This window comes from Eumetopias jubatus, unplaced genomic scaffold, assembly GCF_037043125.1.
Source record: "Eumetopias jubatus isolate StellerSeaLion01/CBP00866 unplaced genomic scaffold, mEumJub1_p1.0 scaffold_11, whole genome shotgun sequence".
Classification (NCBI taxonomy): Eukaryota; Metazoa; Chordata; class Mammalia; order Carnivora; family Otariidae; genus Eumetopias; species Eumetopias jubatus.
In genome coordinates, this window is record NW_028274817.1 from 70,389,760 (window position 1) to 70,402,782 (window position 13,023).

The 13,023-nt window shown below is 44.4% G+C and overlaps 2 protein-coding genes across 4 annotated transcripts in view; one reads left to right on the forward strand and one right to left on the reverse strand.

Annotated features, from left to right (window-relative positions):
• Positions 1-5,748, reverse strand: part of KIF4A (kinesin family member 4A) — a 112,942-nt gene extending 107,194 nt beyond the window's left edge. Inside the window, exons 1-5 of the mRNA XM_028092103.2 lie at positions 5,658-5,748; positions 5,180-5,320; positions 4,955-5,069; positions 1,832-2,022; positions 367-459 (exon numbers count right to left, since the gene is read on the reverse strand). Of these exons, the coding sequence (XP_027947904.1) occupies positions 367-459; positions 1,832-2,022; positions 4,955-5,069; positions 5,180-5,299 (519 nt within the window). The 5' untranslated portion in view covers positions 5,300-5,320; positions 5,658-5,748. The remainder of the gene's footprint in view (positions 1-366; positions 460-1,831; positions 2,023-4,954; positions 5,070-5,179; positions 5,321-5,657) is intronic.
• On the forward strand, positions 5,695-9,192 carry PDZD11 (PDZ domain containing 11). 3 transcript variants are annotated; one of them, XM_028092105.2, is made up of 7 exons: positions 5,695-5,900; positions 6,454-6,553; positions 6,998-7,081; positions 7,575-7,631; positions 7,926-8,024; positions 8,257-8,317; positions 8,480-9,192. In XM_028092105.2, the coding sequence occupies exons 2-7, from the start codon at positions 6,467-6,469 to the stop codon at positions 8,512-8,514; spliced, it is 423 nt and encodes a 140-aa protein (XP_027947906.1). In that variant the 5' UTR covers positions 5,695-5,900; positions 6,454-6,466; the 3' UTR covers positions 8,515-9,192. The 3 variants fall into 3 exon arrangements, with proteins under 3 accessions (XP_027947906.1, XP_027947907.1, XP_027947908.1); XM_028092106.2 differs by having other exon boundaries at positions 5,844-5,933; XM_028092107.1 differs by lacking the exon at positions 5,695-5,900 and adding an exon at positions 5,940-6,180.
• Positions 9,193-13,023: the final 3,831 nt, after the last annotated feature.

Sequence of the window (13,023 nt, forward strand, 5' to 3'; positions counted from 1 at the left end):
TATGTGGCTAGTGTGATGAAGGGACTAAATTTTAAGTTTCATTATATCTTAGTTCACTTAAGTTTAGCCATTTGTGGCTAGTGGCTATTGTACTGAATAGCCCAGGCTTAGAACTCTGTAAATAATTAATAAATATTTAGTTGATATTAGCATTCCTTCCACAGGTAACAGGAAGATGATAAAACTTCCTTCCCCACAAGAGCTCCCATCTAGGAATATTCTAGATTAACAAAGGAAATTAGGATCACACAAAATCTGAGAGACTGAGATGTCAGTAGCCCTTTAAAACCACAGTGGCAAATAAAAGGGATGTGAACTTTAGCAGTGGCCAACATTTTTCAGTAACAACAAATGAGACAAACACACCTTTATGCCTTCTTTAGGATCCTCTCGTATATTTATTTGAGAGGCTTTCTCACGAGATGGGCATAGAAGATCCAAAATTTCTTCGTTGTAAATCTGGTATTGTTAAAAATAAAGTGGTAAAAACAAGATGTTAATAGTGGTAATCTTGGGGTGGTGGGATCATAGGTGATTTTTAAAATTCTTTGTGACTTTCTGTATTAAAAAATATTTTACAACATATTATTTTTATAATTAAGAAAAGGCCTTTAATCTCACATGTAACCGTTGGATACTTACAAGAATGAATTCACATATTCATTGTAACAAAATTGAGACTGCTCTCTTAGGACAGTTTCTTGGGAATTGCAGACACAGTGAAAAGTTACCTGAGTGCCCAAATTCAGTTCTTTGATGGTACCATAACAGCATCACCTTCCCTGATTTTGCTACAATGTTTAAGTAAGGGGTCCTTAGTGGAGGGTGGAAATGGGAAGCACATGGGAGAAGTGGCAACCAATATTTCAACCACCAGAACTTTAAGTATTTAGAACAGTGTTTAGCATATAGCAAGCACCATATTTGTTTTGCTATTATTGCTGTTGCTGCAATTTAACATACCAGGTTCTTAAGTAATTTTTACATTTGATTACCTGACCACAACTGGGTTAATCAAGAGATTCAAGAAGGCTAAATCTTAATGATGTTTAACTCCCTGCCTTCCAACTCTACACCTCCAATACCTATTAATGTATTAAGATTCAACTCCAGGAAGGAGTATTCACATACAATATATAATTTCATGCTTACATTATATAAGTTTAATCATTGCTTGTTAATCACTGCTATGGAACCAACTAGCTAGTTTCCCAAAACCCATAAATTTCCTGAACATGTGATGTGTTTGAGGTCACGAGGTTAGATATAACTGGTCAATCTAGTTGTATAGTGACATTCACTAGAATGAAAACCACAGAAGGGTAGGGATTTTTTGTTCCCGGATATATCCCAAGTACCTAGAACAGGCCCTGTAACACAGCAGGTATTCAATAACATCTGCTGAATAAACACATTCTATTATCACACAGCTCAATACTTCACCCATTTTTTATAACATTCTTCCTGAAGTAGAAGCATTGTCACTCAGGCCTCAAAACAGCAAAGGAAAATCAAATATTTTTCTGCAGACGCTACAGGGAATCAGCAGCAGAGGCCAAACTGGAATTAAAGAACTCCTATCATCTTTTTATGCGGCGATGCCAACTCCTCCAACAATCAGATTAAACAGACTATTCTGACAAGAAAAGAACTGGGCAGGAGCCAGCTCCAACTGAGCCAGTAAATTTTCTCTATCAATTTTATTAAAATGTAATTTACTAAAAATGCAATTTACTAATTTGAGTCATGCCAGGAAAAAACTTAATTTGGATTTATTTTTTCTATCCAAAGATACATTTGAATTCAGTATAATTAAAGATAAATCATTTACCTCTAAGTATGACACTTTCAGAGTAAATTCGATGTCACTCTTTTTGTCAATTTCTTTGAAGAGCAATTGTATTACCCTAGGAATGACCCCAACTGTTGGTTCATTCTCTTGCTCTGCGGTGTATGCACCTCCCATTGAATAGGTTTTTCCAGAGCCAGTCTGCCCATAGGCCAGGACGGTTGCATTGTATCCTGGCAAAATAGAAGTCACATGCATAGTGGTACTCAAATATTTTCATCCAATCAATATACACCATTTCCTTCAGCAATTACTTGCAACAAAATTGAGATTGCTCTCTTAAGACAGGGGTCTCTTAGGAATAGCAGACACAGAGAAAACTTATATGCATGCCAGGATTTTGCATTTCTCCAAACCAGCAAAGAAGAAAAATACCAGCCCCAGAATGTGTGCCCCTCTTCATTGCCCTTAAAAGCTAGGAAGTAAAACACTTAAAGACTGAGATAATGAAGGCGGCCGACGCACTGCAAGAAAGCCATTCAGAGCTTTATAATTCTACTTTTAGCAATTCTAAATTATGGGAATTAAATGAAAGTCTTAGAAGTTGCATAAATAGAAGGGATTCCAACATATGTTTTTGATGACCAGTCTTCACCTGAAAAAGCAACAAAGTTGATTTTTATGATCAGTGAAAGAATCCACTCCTTATCTAAACTCTCAGACTGCATCTGGACCATATTATCAGGCTCCTTGGCATTTTGTTTCTTTTGAAAAGAACTTGTTTATCTAAATGAAGACCTTCCTTGATATTCTGAAAGATCATAAGATGTTACAGCAAGATTTTCACTGTAATAAATAGCTAGTATCACCTGGCATGACCATGAGGCAAAAGAATAATATCCCATAATCTTCTACAATACCACAGATATGTGTACATAGTAATAACTGGGGAAACCAAGTTTCAGTACTTTCCCCAAAATATTCAGGGCTCTCTGGTACTGGGAATTCTGAGTACAAGAGGATGATGTTGAGCTGACTGAAAAATATTGGCTGTGTCTTTGCAACCGAGAGCAATGTTAACCAAACATATATATCGGAATCACTACCTACTTCATATGCCTCTAAAGACTATAATTCAATTCTCAGATTCCCAAGTTAAGACAAAAGTATAGAACTATAGTGCTCTTACTGAGCTTTGAAGCAACATTCTGAGGAAGATGACTAGATAACGAAGGGTCTGGAAACCATACTGTTTCCAGAATAGCTAAAGGAAACAGGGATGGTTAATTAGAAGAGACTTAGGCAGAATCACATAATTGTCTTCCAAATGTGTAAATAGGAAAAAGATTAACTTTATAGTGGAGAAGCCTGGCAGATAACACTGTAATCGAATAATCAAAATGAACATCAGCAGTAATGAAACAAATCATCATGTGCTGGTGATAGGATTCAATGGGAAGAATACAGCATCACTTTGTGATATTCCTGGTACAGATATACAACCTGAATCCAATCATAAGTAAACATCAGACAAACCAAAATTGATAAACAGTTTACACAACAACTGGTCTTTAAAAGTCAGGATCACACACACACACACACACACACACACAAAAGACCGAAAAAACTTTAGAATGAAAGAGACTATAAAGAGACAGTACAACTAAATATAACAAGTGCTTTTGAACCAGATTCTTTTACTCTAAAGGATGTTATTGGGACAACTGGTGAAACCTGAACAAAGTCTGAGGACTAGATGGTAGTAATGTAGCAATGCTAATTTCATGATTTTGATGCTTATATGCTTATACAGTAGTTATGTAGAAGGAAGTCCTTGAGTGTGGCAAATATACACTAAAGTATTCAGGAGGCATCAGGTCAACAATTCATCTCAAATGATTCAGGAAAAAAGTTTTTTATGCTGTTCTTGCAACATTTCTCTAAGTTTGACATTATTGCTTTAATATTTTAAAAATTTGAAACAAAGTGTTCAGTGTGTCCTGAGCCATAATATCATTTTAAAAAGTGGGAAAAATATGTGAATTTGCCTAGAGGGCTGAACTAAGATCACTGGGTAGAAATTATAGGGAAGCAAATTTCATCTCAATATAATCTAGCGCAATTGAAGTTGTCCAAATTCAATCAATGGGACCACCTTGTGAGTCAGTGAGTTCCCTATCAAAGGAAAAAAAAATTAAATAGACGCTGGAAGTTCGCTTAGAGATACTGCTGGAAAGCATTTTTCTTTCGATGCAAAGACTATATAATGTACAAATGTGTCTTTTATCTTTAAGGGACTGGTGTGCCGTGGTTCAACTTCTTTTACATAGACCTCTGCTTTGAATCCTGAATAACCTCTGTACTAGAATAACAGTAATTAAACATCTCTCAGGCACTGCTCCCTTCTTTAGAACCCTGCTATACTGCTATGGTCTTCAACAACACTAAAGTCTTAGCTTCTTCAATAAAGATTGGTCAGAGTACTCAGGGGTTTTAGGAAATATCCTTCTTCACCTGAAAGAATTCTATTCATCATCCAAGATCTCTCTCAAAGGTTCCCCATGCTGTGAAATTCACCCCTAATCACCCAAGCAGAGTTAGTGCCATCCTTTTGGTTTTCATAACACTTGGAAAGCAGTGCTACTTCTATAGCAGGACTTATTCTATTGTGTATTTTTAACTTTTTAAAATATTTTTTCTTAAAGATAAGTGCAAAAAGGTTAAAATTTTTTATGTACTTAAAATTACGTATGTAGTCATCTACTACCACTCCAACTCCTGGACTTTGAACTCCTCCAGGGCATGGAAGCTATGTAACTTCTCTGAATCCTCAACAGGCTTCAGAATACCTGGGCCTTACGTAGGTTGGCAAATTGATCATCTTCAGCACCCATGAAAGAGCTTGGAACTGAATGAAGTTCCAGGACAAACTAACAAAAATATATGTACACGTCAAAGATGGGCAGAACCACAGAAAGCAAATACAGTATAAAACTAGCATCAAGGGTACAGATTTTCGCAAACGATATTGAGTTAGTTCCTAGGCTGTGGGTTCTTTGAGGGCAGGACTCATGTTTCATCTATTCCCCTATTTGCAGCACCCATGCACAGTGGCTGACACAAAATATATGCTCGAGAATCAGTGGAAGAATTAAATAGCCTTACCTTTAAATATGCCTTTTATGAGCGGTGCTACTGCTGTATTGAAGACTTCTTCCTGTTCCGTAGAGGGGTCAAACACAAAATCGTAGGTAAAGGATTTGTCAGTACCAAGCACCACCTAGAGAAGGCAAGGGACAAGGAGTAAGAAAACTTGAAAGGCGAGACCACGCCCCTCACTGCCATTTGGCCCCAGCTGTTCAGAGGCAGGCCCAGCACTCTCCTACGCACCTGAGGCTCCCCGGGTACGAAGGAAAGGCACATCTGGCAGCCCTCACTAATCTCTTTGGGGACCAGAGGGCGACATCGCAGTGCCACTCTTACAGGAATTCCCTTCACCTCTTCCTTCATGATCCTATCGCAGCACCGTCTCTGCGGGGCGGAAAAAAGAAGATACTTGCTGATGAATCTTGGTAGGTCGGGAGGGGTGGGAGTTCCGGCCCGCCTTGGAGGGTGGGATGGGTTACGGAACTCAGTAGTAGCGGTGGCAGCCTCCCCGTCCCAGCCGGATCGCTGCCTCCGGAGAGTCACTGTCCCTCAGACTTGGCCACGACCGGACAGCCCGTCAAGCCCCACGCTCTGAAGAGAGCGAAGTGGAGTCTGAAATGAAAAGGAAACCCCCAGCGGGGGTTTCTTGACGACAAAGAACCAAAGCCCCAGCGTCCCGGGAAAGGCAGATCCTGAGCTAAGGTGTGCTCCCTTAACTCACCGAACTAAACGTCCCTTCCCTGGTCTCCCGCCGCCCTGTCCCAACCGGAGCTTTAACCGCCAAGTTTCAAATCGGTCCCTGAGGCGCCAGCCAATCGGAGCGCAGACAGATTGCGGGCAGAGCACGCACGTCGGCGCGCGCAGGAAGACGCGTTGGGAAGGGGAGGACCTGCGCGCCGCACCCTGAACCCGCCCTTTCCGATCCACCCGAGCATCCGCTTCCGGCTTCCAGACTGAATTGGCGGTGAGCGGAGCCTGAGGTTCCTGAGGCCTGCGGGTGGGTGAGGCGGTGTGGCACGTACCGCGGCTTGTGCGCCGGACTCCAGCAGAATGCGGGGCGGGGACCTGGAAGGTGGCTGGCGGTGAAGGAGGGGCCGTTCTGGGGACCCCCACCGTTACTGATCTCATCTAGGGAATGTGGGGCGGTGCCTTGCCCCGAGTCCCTATGGATAGTTGGAGGCAGCCCCTCTCTTGGACTTCGGAAATTAGACGCTCCTGATTTCCTCTTCTCTGGAATGAAGACGGTAACATCTATTTTGCAGGATTGTTGTGAGAAAGGAGATTGTCTCTATGGAGTAACTTAACAGGTCGCTTGGCATCCAGGTGTTCAGCAAAGTTACTTGTTTTCGTCCATCTTTTTTTTTTCTTTCTCTCTCTCAGCCTCTATCACCAGGACGTGGGCTGAGCCCATAGACCGACAGCCTCAGGATGGAGTGGGGTTGTTTTTTTGAAACTTGCTGGACTGCTGACCCTTTTGAACCGTTTTTTATCAGCTTTGATTCACCCTTCCATTCCAGAGCCTTGCTGGAGATGGACAGCCGGATTCCTTATGATGACTACCCCGTGGTCTTCCTGCCTGCCTATGAGAATCCCCCGGCATGGATCCCACCTCATGAGGTGGGAATGCTTAAGTAGGGGATTTATCCCTGTGGGCATGAGATGGTACATGAAAGGTAGGATGGCAGGGTTAGAAAGCCCAGTGGAGGGTGAATTCTAGCCTTTGTTGTAGCCAGGGGACCCAGAAGTTGGATTCTGAACAACTGGGCCCTTTGGGAACTTCTAATGGAATCCTCCTGCCAGAGTCCATTCACATCAGAGAATTCTGGAAATTCAGAGCCCTAGTTTCTGTTCCCTCAAGGCAAAGAGGTGGGGAGCTACTGGGCTGCTAACATTTCCCCATGCTATCCATCTACCCATTTGGACAGCATTATCTGTTCTACTTACCGAAGCCCATGACCACACCTTTTCCTGACTTCGAGGTGATGCATTTGTAGTCCAGATGAAGGTGGGTATAAAATCTAAGGCTGGTAGTAAGATTTCTGGGGTTGCTGTGTCTTGCAGAGAGTATATCACCCAGACTACAACAATGAGTTGACCCAGTTTCTGCCCCGAATTGTCACACTGAAGAAACCCCCTGGAGCTCAGGTGAGCTTATGGAACAATTGTGTCTTTTTTTTTTTTTTTAGATTTTATTTATTTATTTGAGGGAGAGAGAGAGAGAGAGCGCGCGCGCACACACACAAGGGGGAGGGGCAGAGGGAAAGGGAGAAGCTGATTCCCCAGTGAGCAAGGAGCCCAACGCGGGGCTCCATTCCAGGACCCTGAGATCATGACCTGAGCCGAAGGCAGATGCTTAACTGACTGAGCCACTCAGGAGCTCCGGAACAATTACATCTTATTCCAGGCTAGCTTTGTCTGTACCAGGCCCAGAAGTTGACAGTGGTTGGGGGGATGGATGGGAAAGCAGGTAGGGAGGTAAGGAAATTTTTTAATGGGCAGAAAATCTGAGATACCACTTCCACAACTTCTGACTTCTCTCTGAGGAACACATAAGCCAAGCTATCATACAGTGATGCTATTAGATGTTCTTGTGTGTGTGATCTATATTGAGCCCCCCTTCTGTGCTCTTGTCTTACAGTTGGGATTTAATATCCGAGGAGGAAAGGCCTCCCAGCTAGGCATCTTTATCTCCAAGGTATGTGTGCCTGGTAGGCAATATGGATTGCTAGTTCCCTTTGTTAAATTACCAGATTGCAGAACCCTGGTGTCCAAAGGCCTGGGAGAAGAATGACACAATAGACCTACAGAAGGGGCATCATGGGGACACCCTTTCCCATTTAAAACTTCTCACCTGGCAAACCATCTGTTCCCCTACATTGTCACACACACAGAGAAACGCTAGCACCTTACATTTGAATAGCACTTAATTTCACTTACAGCCTTTGAAATTCTCTCGCCTCAATCTCATATATTTTCTCCTTACCAACAGGTGATTCCCGACTCGGATGCACATCGGGCAGGACTTCAGGAAGGGGACCAAGTCCTAGCTGTGAATGATGTGGATTTCCAAGACATTGAGCACAGCAAGGTGAGCACAGCATCTGGGCTGTGGTGAGGCGAGAAGCCATCCCGGGTAGGAAAGGTTGGACAGGATTAGCCTGGTCTGTAACTTGGTAAGGAGGAGTTTCTGCTGAGCAAGTCCGTCAGGAGGAGGCACCTACTAGGGACCCCGAAGGTTGGAGTAGCAAACTGTTTTTCTCCTGTCATGATACTGTCCTGGGTCGTATCTTCATTTGTACAAGCTGCTGTGTTCCTTCCAGGCTGTTGAGATCCTGAAGACAGCCCGCGAAATCAGCATGCGTGTCCGCTTCTTTCCCTACAGTAAGTGCCACTCTCTTTTTCATTTACCTGGCGGGGCCGTGGGTAGGAACTCTCTACTGATTACTAAAGCCCCCCACCTCCCAAGTTGGGGATGGGGAATTGGGAGCGCAGGCCCGAAAGTAACCTGTTCTTGTCTATCCTTTTGTTTTCTCCTTTCCCCAGATTATCATCGTCAAAAAGAGAGGACTGTACACTAGAGAGTTGCAGCCCATAGCCCTCCACAGGGAATCTTCTAGGACAAGCTGGTTAGGCCTCAGGGCAGCCTCTTGGGAACCTCAACTCTCGGCCCCACCCTGGCAGAGTGGCGCGGGGAGGATGGGGATACAGTGAGGCCCTGCCACCGAGCCAGCTAGCCAGCTGCATTACCGAAACTGTACTGTACTCCTTGTTCCCTCGTTCTGTAGGTGAGCTTCATTCATTCCCTCAAACGGGAAGGATGGAGATACCTAGGTATAGCCTGTGGAGAGCGCAGCTAGAAAAGGCAACTGACATTTATTGAATATCACGTGCTAGACAACTACACACGTGTCATATGTTCATCAGAGTCTAGAAATCAATAGAAAAAAGAATCTTGAGGCAACTGACGTTTATTGAATACCATGTGCTAGCCAATTACACACGTGTCATATGTTCATCAGAGTCTAGAAATCAATAGCAAAAAGGATCTTGGGGGCCTTCCATCTCATCCCTTCGTTGTACTACCAGTCTCAAATCGCTCCGGAGACTCCTTGGGAGTGCCCCCCCCCCGACTCCCTCCTATCCTCTCTCCCCCAAAATAGTAAAAGGCAATGCTGAGGAAATGTCGGTGTGACTTTTGGATGATATTGACTGGGTTTTAAATGCTATTGAGGCAAAAATAAAAGCTCTTCCAAAGAGAGGTGCCAGTGGAAGTACCAGCAACCCTCTACCTCCCTTACAACTACATCTGGCCAGTCCGTCAGGGAGGCCCAGGAACCTTATCTTCAGTGCAACTGAGGAATAGTATAGGTTGAGGGGGGGGATACTAGAAGAAACCGTGCCCCTTCGCTCATGAGCTTTGGACATTTCTCTGCAGGGAGGTGGTATTAATATAATTGTCTTCTTCCCCAGAATCTTTGTTCTGGAACACAAATGAAGGGAGAGGCTTGGATGCATTCCTTTCCGCGACAGCAGTAAGAAATTGGTTCCCAATTTCCAGCTTGTAGGCTGAGTGGTACTGTTAACTTTCCCCCTTTTCTCCACCCCAGCTCCCAGATGACCTGCCAGCATCTTTGTTACCAGTCCACTATTAGCCATTCCAGGCCACACCTTATGCCATTTCCATTGGCATCTCTAAAATACCCATTCAGAATAGAATGGTTTCTAATTAGGTATGGGGTGAAGTGCCCCCATGATGAAAGTCCCCAATTTGCCTTGAAAGAATCCTGGGAAGCTTAAATAATGTATTTCCAAGGCCCTGCCCCTGGAGAGTAATTCTGTTGTTCTGGGGTTTAACCTGGAAATCTTGAGTTTAAAAAAAAAAAAAAATCTTCAAATGTGGGAAACAGTTCTAAATAGTATATTGCTATGAGGAAGTTCTGGCTGTCTCTATAAATCCCACCTCAGCTTTACTATGCCCTGTTTTCCGGTAGCTACATCCTTGTGAGTAGAGGCAGAGGTAGTCTCTGCTTCCTGGGAAATCCTGCTCCCATTCTATGCTCCTATTTGCTGTGCTGCCCCCCAGTGGCCATCTGGAAAAACTGGAGGCTGAGATACTTGCCTGAGTCTGCTGAATGTTGAGGTCCAACACTCTGCCTGCGGTTAACGGGTTTTAAAACAGCTCATCTAAGAAGTGTGGTAAATGTAAAAAGTCCCAGGTAGGTGCTATGGGCCTACGAGGCCGAAAACCTCCTACCCTAAATTGGTGCTCACTTTGCGGTACCTGGAATGGGTCTTTTGTTGGGACACCAGCATGACGCAATTGCACTGTAAAGGTCCAGGCATAGCACGGAGAAGACAAGCAATAACAGGCTGAGGCAAAAGGACCAGTCATTTATTGAGGGTGTAGATGAGAAAACACGGGGAATGAACTGTATCTGCCTTTGAGGTATCCCAACTGCTGTAGGCCTGCATCCCCTATAGATGGCTTTTAGCAGTCAGAGAAGGTGAGGTGGGATTCCTGAGCCCTGCAAGAACTTTCCACCCCACAGCTGCGAGACGCAGTCAAGAAAGAACGATAGCATTTTCAGGGGTTCTGTTAAAAAAAATTTTTTTTTTTTTAAGTACACTCCACACCCATCGCGGGGCTGGAACTCAACGACCCTGACATTAAGAACCGCCTGCTCCACTGACTGAGCCAGACTCCCTCGGGGAGTCTATTTTACTCCTAAGTTCAGGAATCATATGAAACCTTAGTAAATAGCCCAAGTATTTATTTTTAAAGATTTTTTATTTATTTGAGAGTGAGAGAGAACACAAGCAGGGAGGAGGGGCAGGGGGCAAGGGAGAAGCGGACCCCTCCCCCATGCTGAGCAGGGAGCCTGATGCAGGGCTCGATCCCAGGACCCCAGAACCATGACCTGAGCCGAAGGCAGACACTTAAACAACTGAGCCACCCAGGCGCACCAGTAGCCAAGTATTTAAACCTTAAATCTGAGGGTGGAGGAGATGGATTACTGGGAAGCCCAAATGCAATAAAATCATCAAATTAGAGACCAAGTTATCAATAGGAACAATGGCTTTTGATGCCTGACTCCATGGAAGGCTTCAGTTGGATTTCAACCACTGAAGTGTGTGTTAAGGTAAGAGGGATGTAGCTGGGGTTAAAATCTCAACTACCAGGGGGGTAGCTTCTAGGAAACAGAAGAATTCTGATCTTATTTCTTTTGCCTGAAGGCAGACCAGGGAGCTACTGTTGGCTGAGGTTAGTCCCCTTTTCCCTTAAATATCAGTCAGGCCTGGCCTTCAACTCAGCAAAGGAAGTCTGCCTTCTCTGCATTAAGCCATGTGCCGGAATAGGGGTGTGTGTGTGTGTGTGTGTGTGTGTGTGTGTGTGTGTGTGTGTGTGTGTGTGTGTGTGTGTGTGTGTGTGTGTGTGTGTGTGTGGAATAGGGTGTGTGTGTGTGCGTGCGCGCGCGCGCCGGAATAGGGGTGTGTGTGTGTGTGTGTGTGTGTGTGTGTGTGTGTGTGTGTGGAATAGGGTGTGTGTGTGTGCGCGCGCGCGCGCCGGAATAGGGTGTGTGTGTGTGTGTGTGTGTGTGTGTGTGTGTGTGTGTACACGTACTACAAAAGGCCAGATTCAGAGACGATTCCAGGTCTTTCTATTGCATGGGGAAATGAACCTTGTACCCACCCCAAGGCAAATGAACCTTGTACCCACCCCAAGGCAAAACAAGAGTTCAACGAAGTAGAAATGAGTATTACACATTATAACCGGTTTGGTCACTGGTTTCAAACATCACGTTGAGGGTTCTGGATTTTTCCTTCCCTGTTATCTGCAGAGACTTGTCTGGACAAATGAGAAATGATATAAGGGACCAGATAGTGGTAAGTGGTAACTCAAAGTGAATAGGGACAGATTCTTCTGAGGTGTAATGATGCCTCCCCAGGACACGAACTGTAGAAGCCTTGAACCCATCACCTTACTGTTCCCTGAAACTGGTAAACTCCTCCCATGTAAACACAGCACAGTAGACCCTCCCCGTAGGGATTGAGCTCTGGGTGTGCCAGAAGTTGTAGTTATACCTTACCTTTTGTTGTTCAGATCAGTGTTACCCACTAACACGATGATGATATCAACGTCTTTCCGCTCCTACATCTACCCACTTACGTGTCTCCTTGGAAGCATTGATGTCTACAAGAGAATGTGTTGTGGGGAGTTGAAACATTTAGTAGAGGTTTAGAGACAATAACGTACCTGTCCTTCCTCTCTGCCAGTCTTACCAACCTCCCTATTGTTTCCCTCAATCCTTTTTTCAAGTAAAACATGGCATAACACCCACTTGTGATGTCCTAGACCAGCCACTACAATAGTTGAATCATGTGTGTAGCTAGAAATTTAGGCTGCAAGAGCACTCTTGGCCAGCTGTGTCCCATAGCTGCCGCTGAACCTGCACAAGAAAATGTTTAGAGGGATGCCTGGGTGGCTCAGTCGGTAAGCGTCTGCCTTTGGCTGAGGTCATGATCCCAGGGTCCTGGGATGGAGCCCTGCATCGGGCTTCCCGCTCAGCGGGGAAACCTGCTTCTCCCTCTGCCTGTCACTCCCCCTGCTTGTGCTGTCTCTCTCTGACAAACAAATAAAATCCTTTAACAAAATGTTTAGAAGGGAAAGAAACGTACTTTTTAAAGGTTAGAACTTAAAAGGCAAACCATGAAGTGTCAAGGAAACCGTGTTTCTGAAAAGTGGCTGCTACGGCCACAAAGCAAGTGGCCTACCATCCTAGGACTCGTCCAATCTCAGTATACTGTTTTGATTAAGAAAGACCCTGTAGAGCAGCCGACTTAAGGATTCAAAGCCTTTTGGACTTTGTGTTACAGGTGGAGATTAGACGAAGGCAGAGAAAACGAGAAACAAAGCAGGGTTTGGCCATTTGGGGAGGCTCCATATTTTTCTTCCCCTGCTTTATCCACAGGTAATCCAAGATGGTGTAGCCTTACCATTAATGAATAGGCCTAAGGGGCTGAGGTATAGGGTTAGCGATATGAGAGTAAACACTCAGTATTTGGTCCTCCCAAGCACATGATCTTAG

What these genes read in the sequence shown, in the direction of transcription:
- PDZD11 (XM_028092105.2), top strand. Translation starts at nt 6,467, where the DNA reads ATGGACAGCCGGATTCCTTATGATGACTACCCCGTGGTCTTCCTGCCT. An exon ending in CATGGATCCCACCTCATGAG is followed by an intron (nt 6,554 to 6,997) that starts GTGGGAATGCTT and finishes TGTGTCTTGCAG; the next exon opens with AGAGTATATCACCCAGACTA. An exon ending in AAGACATTGAGCACAGCAAG is followed by an intron (nt 8,025 to 8,256) that starts GTGAGCACAGCA and finishes TGTTCCTTCCAG; the next exon opens with GCTGTTGAGATCCTGAAGAC.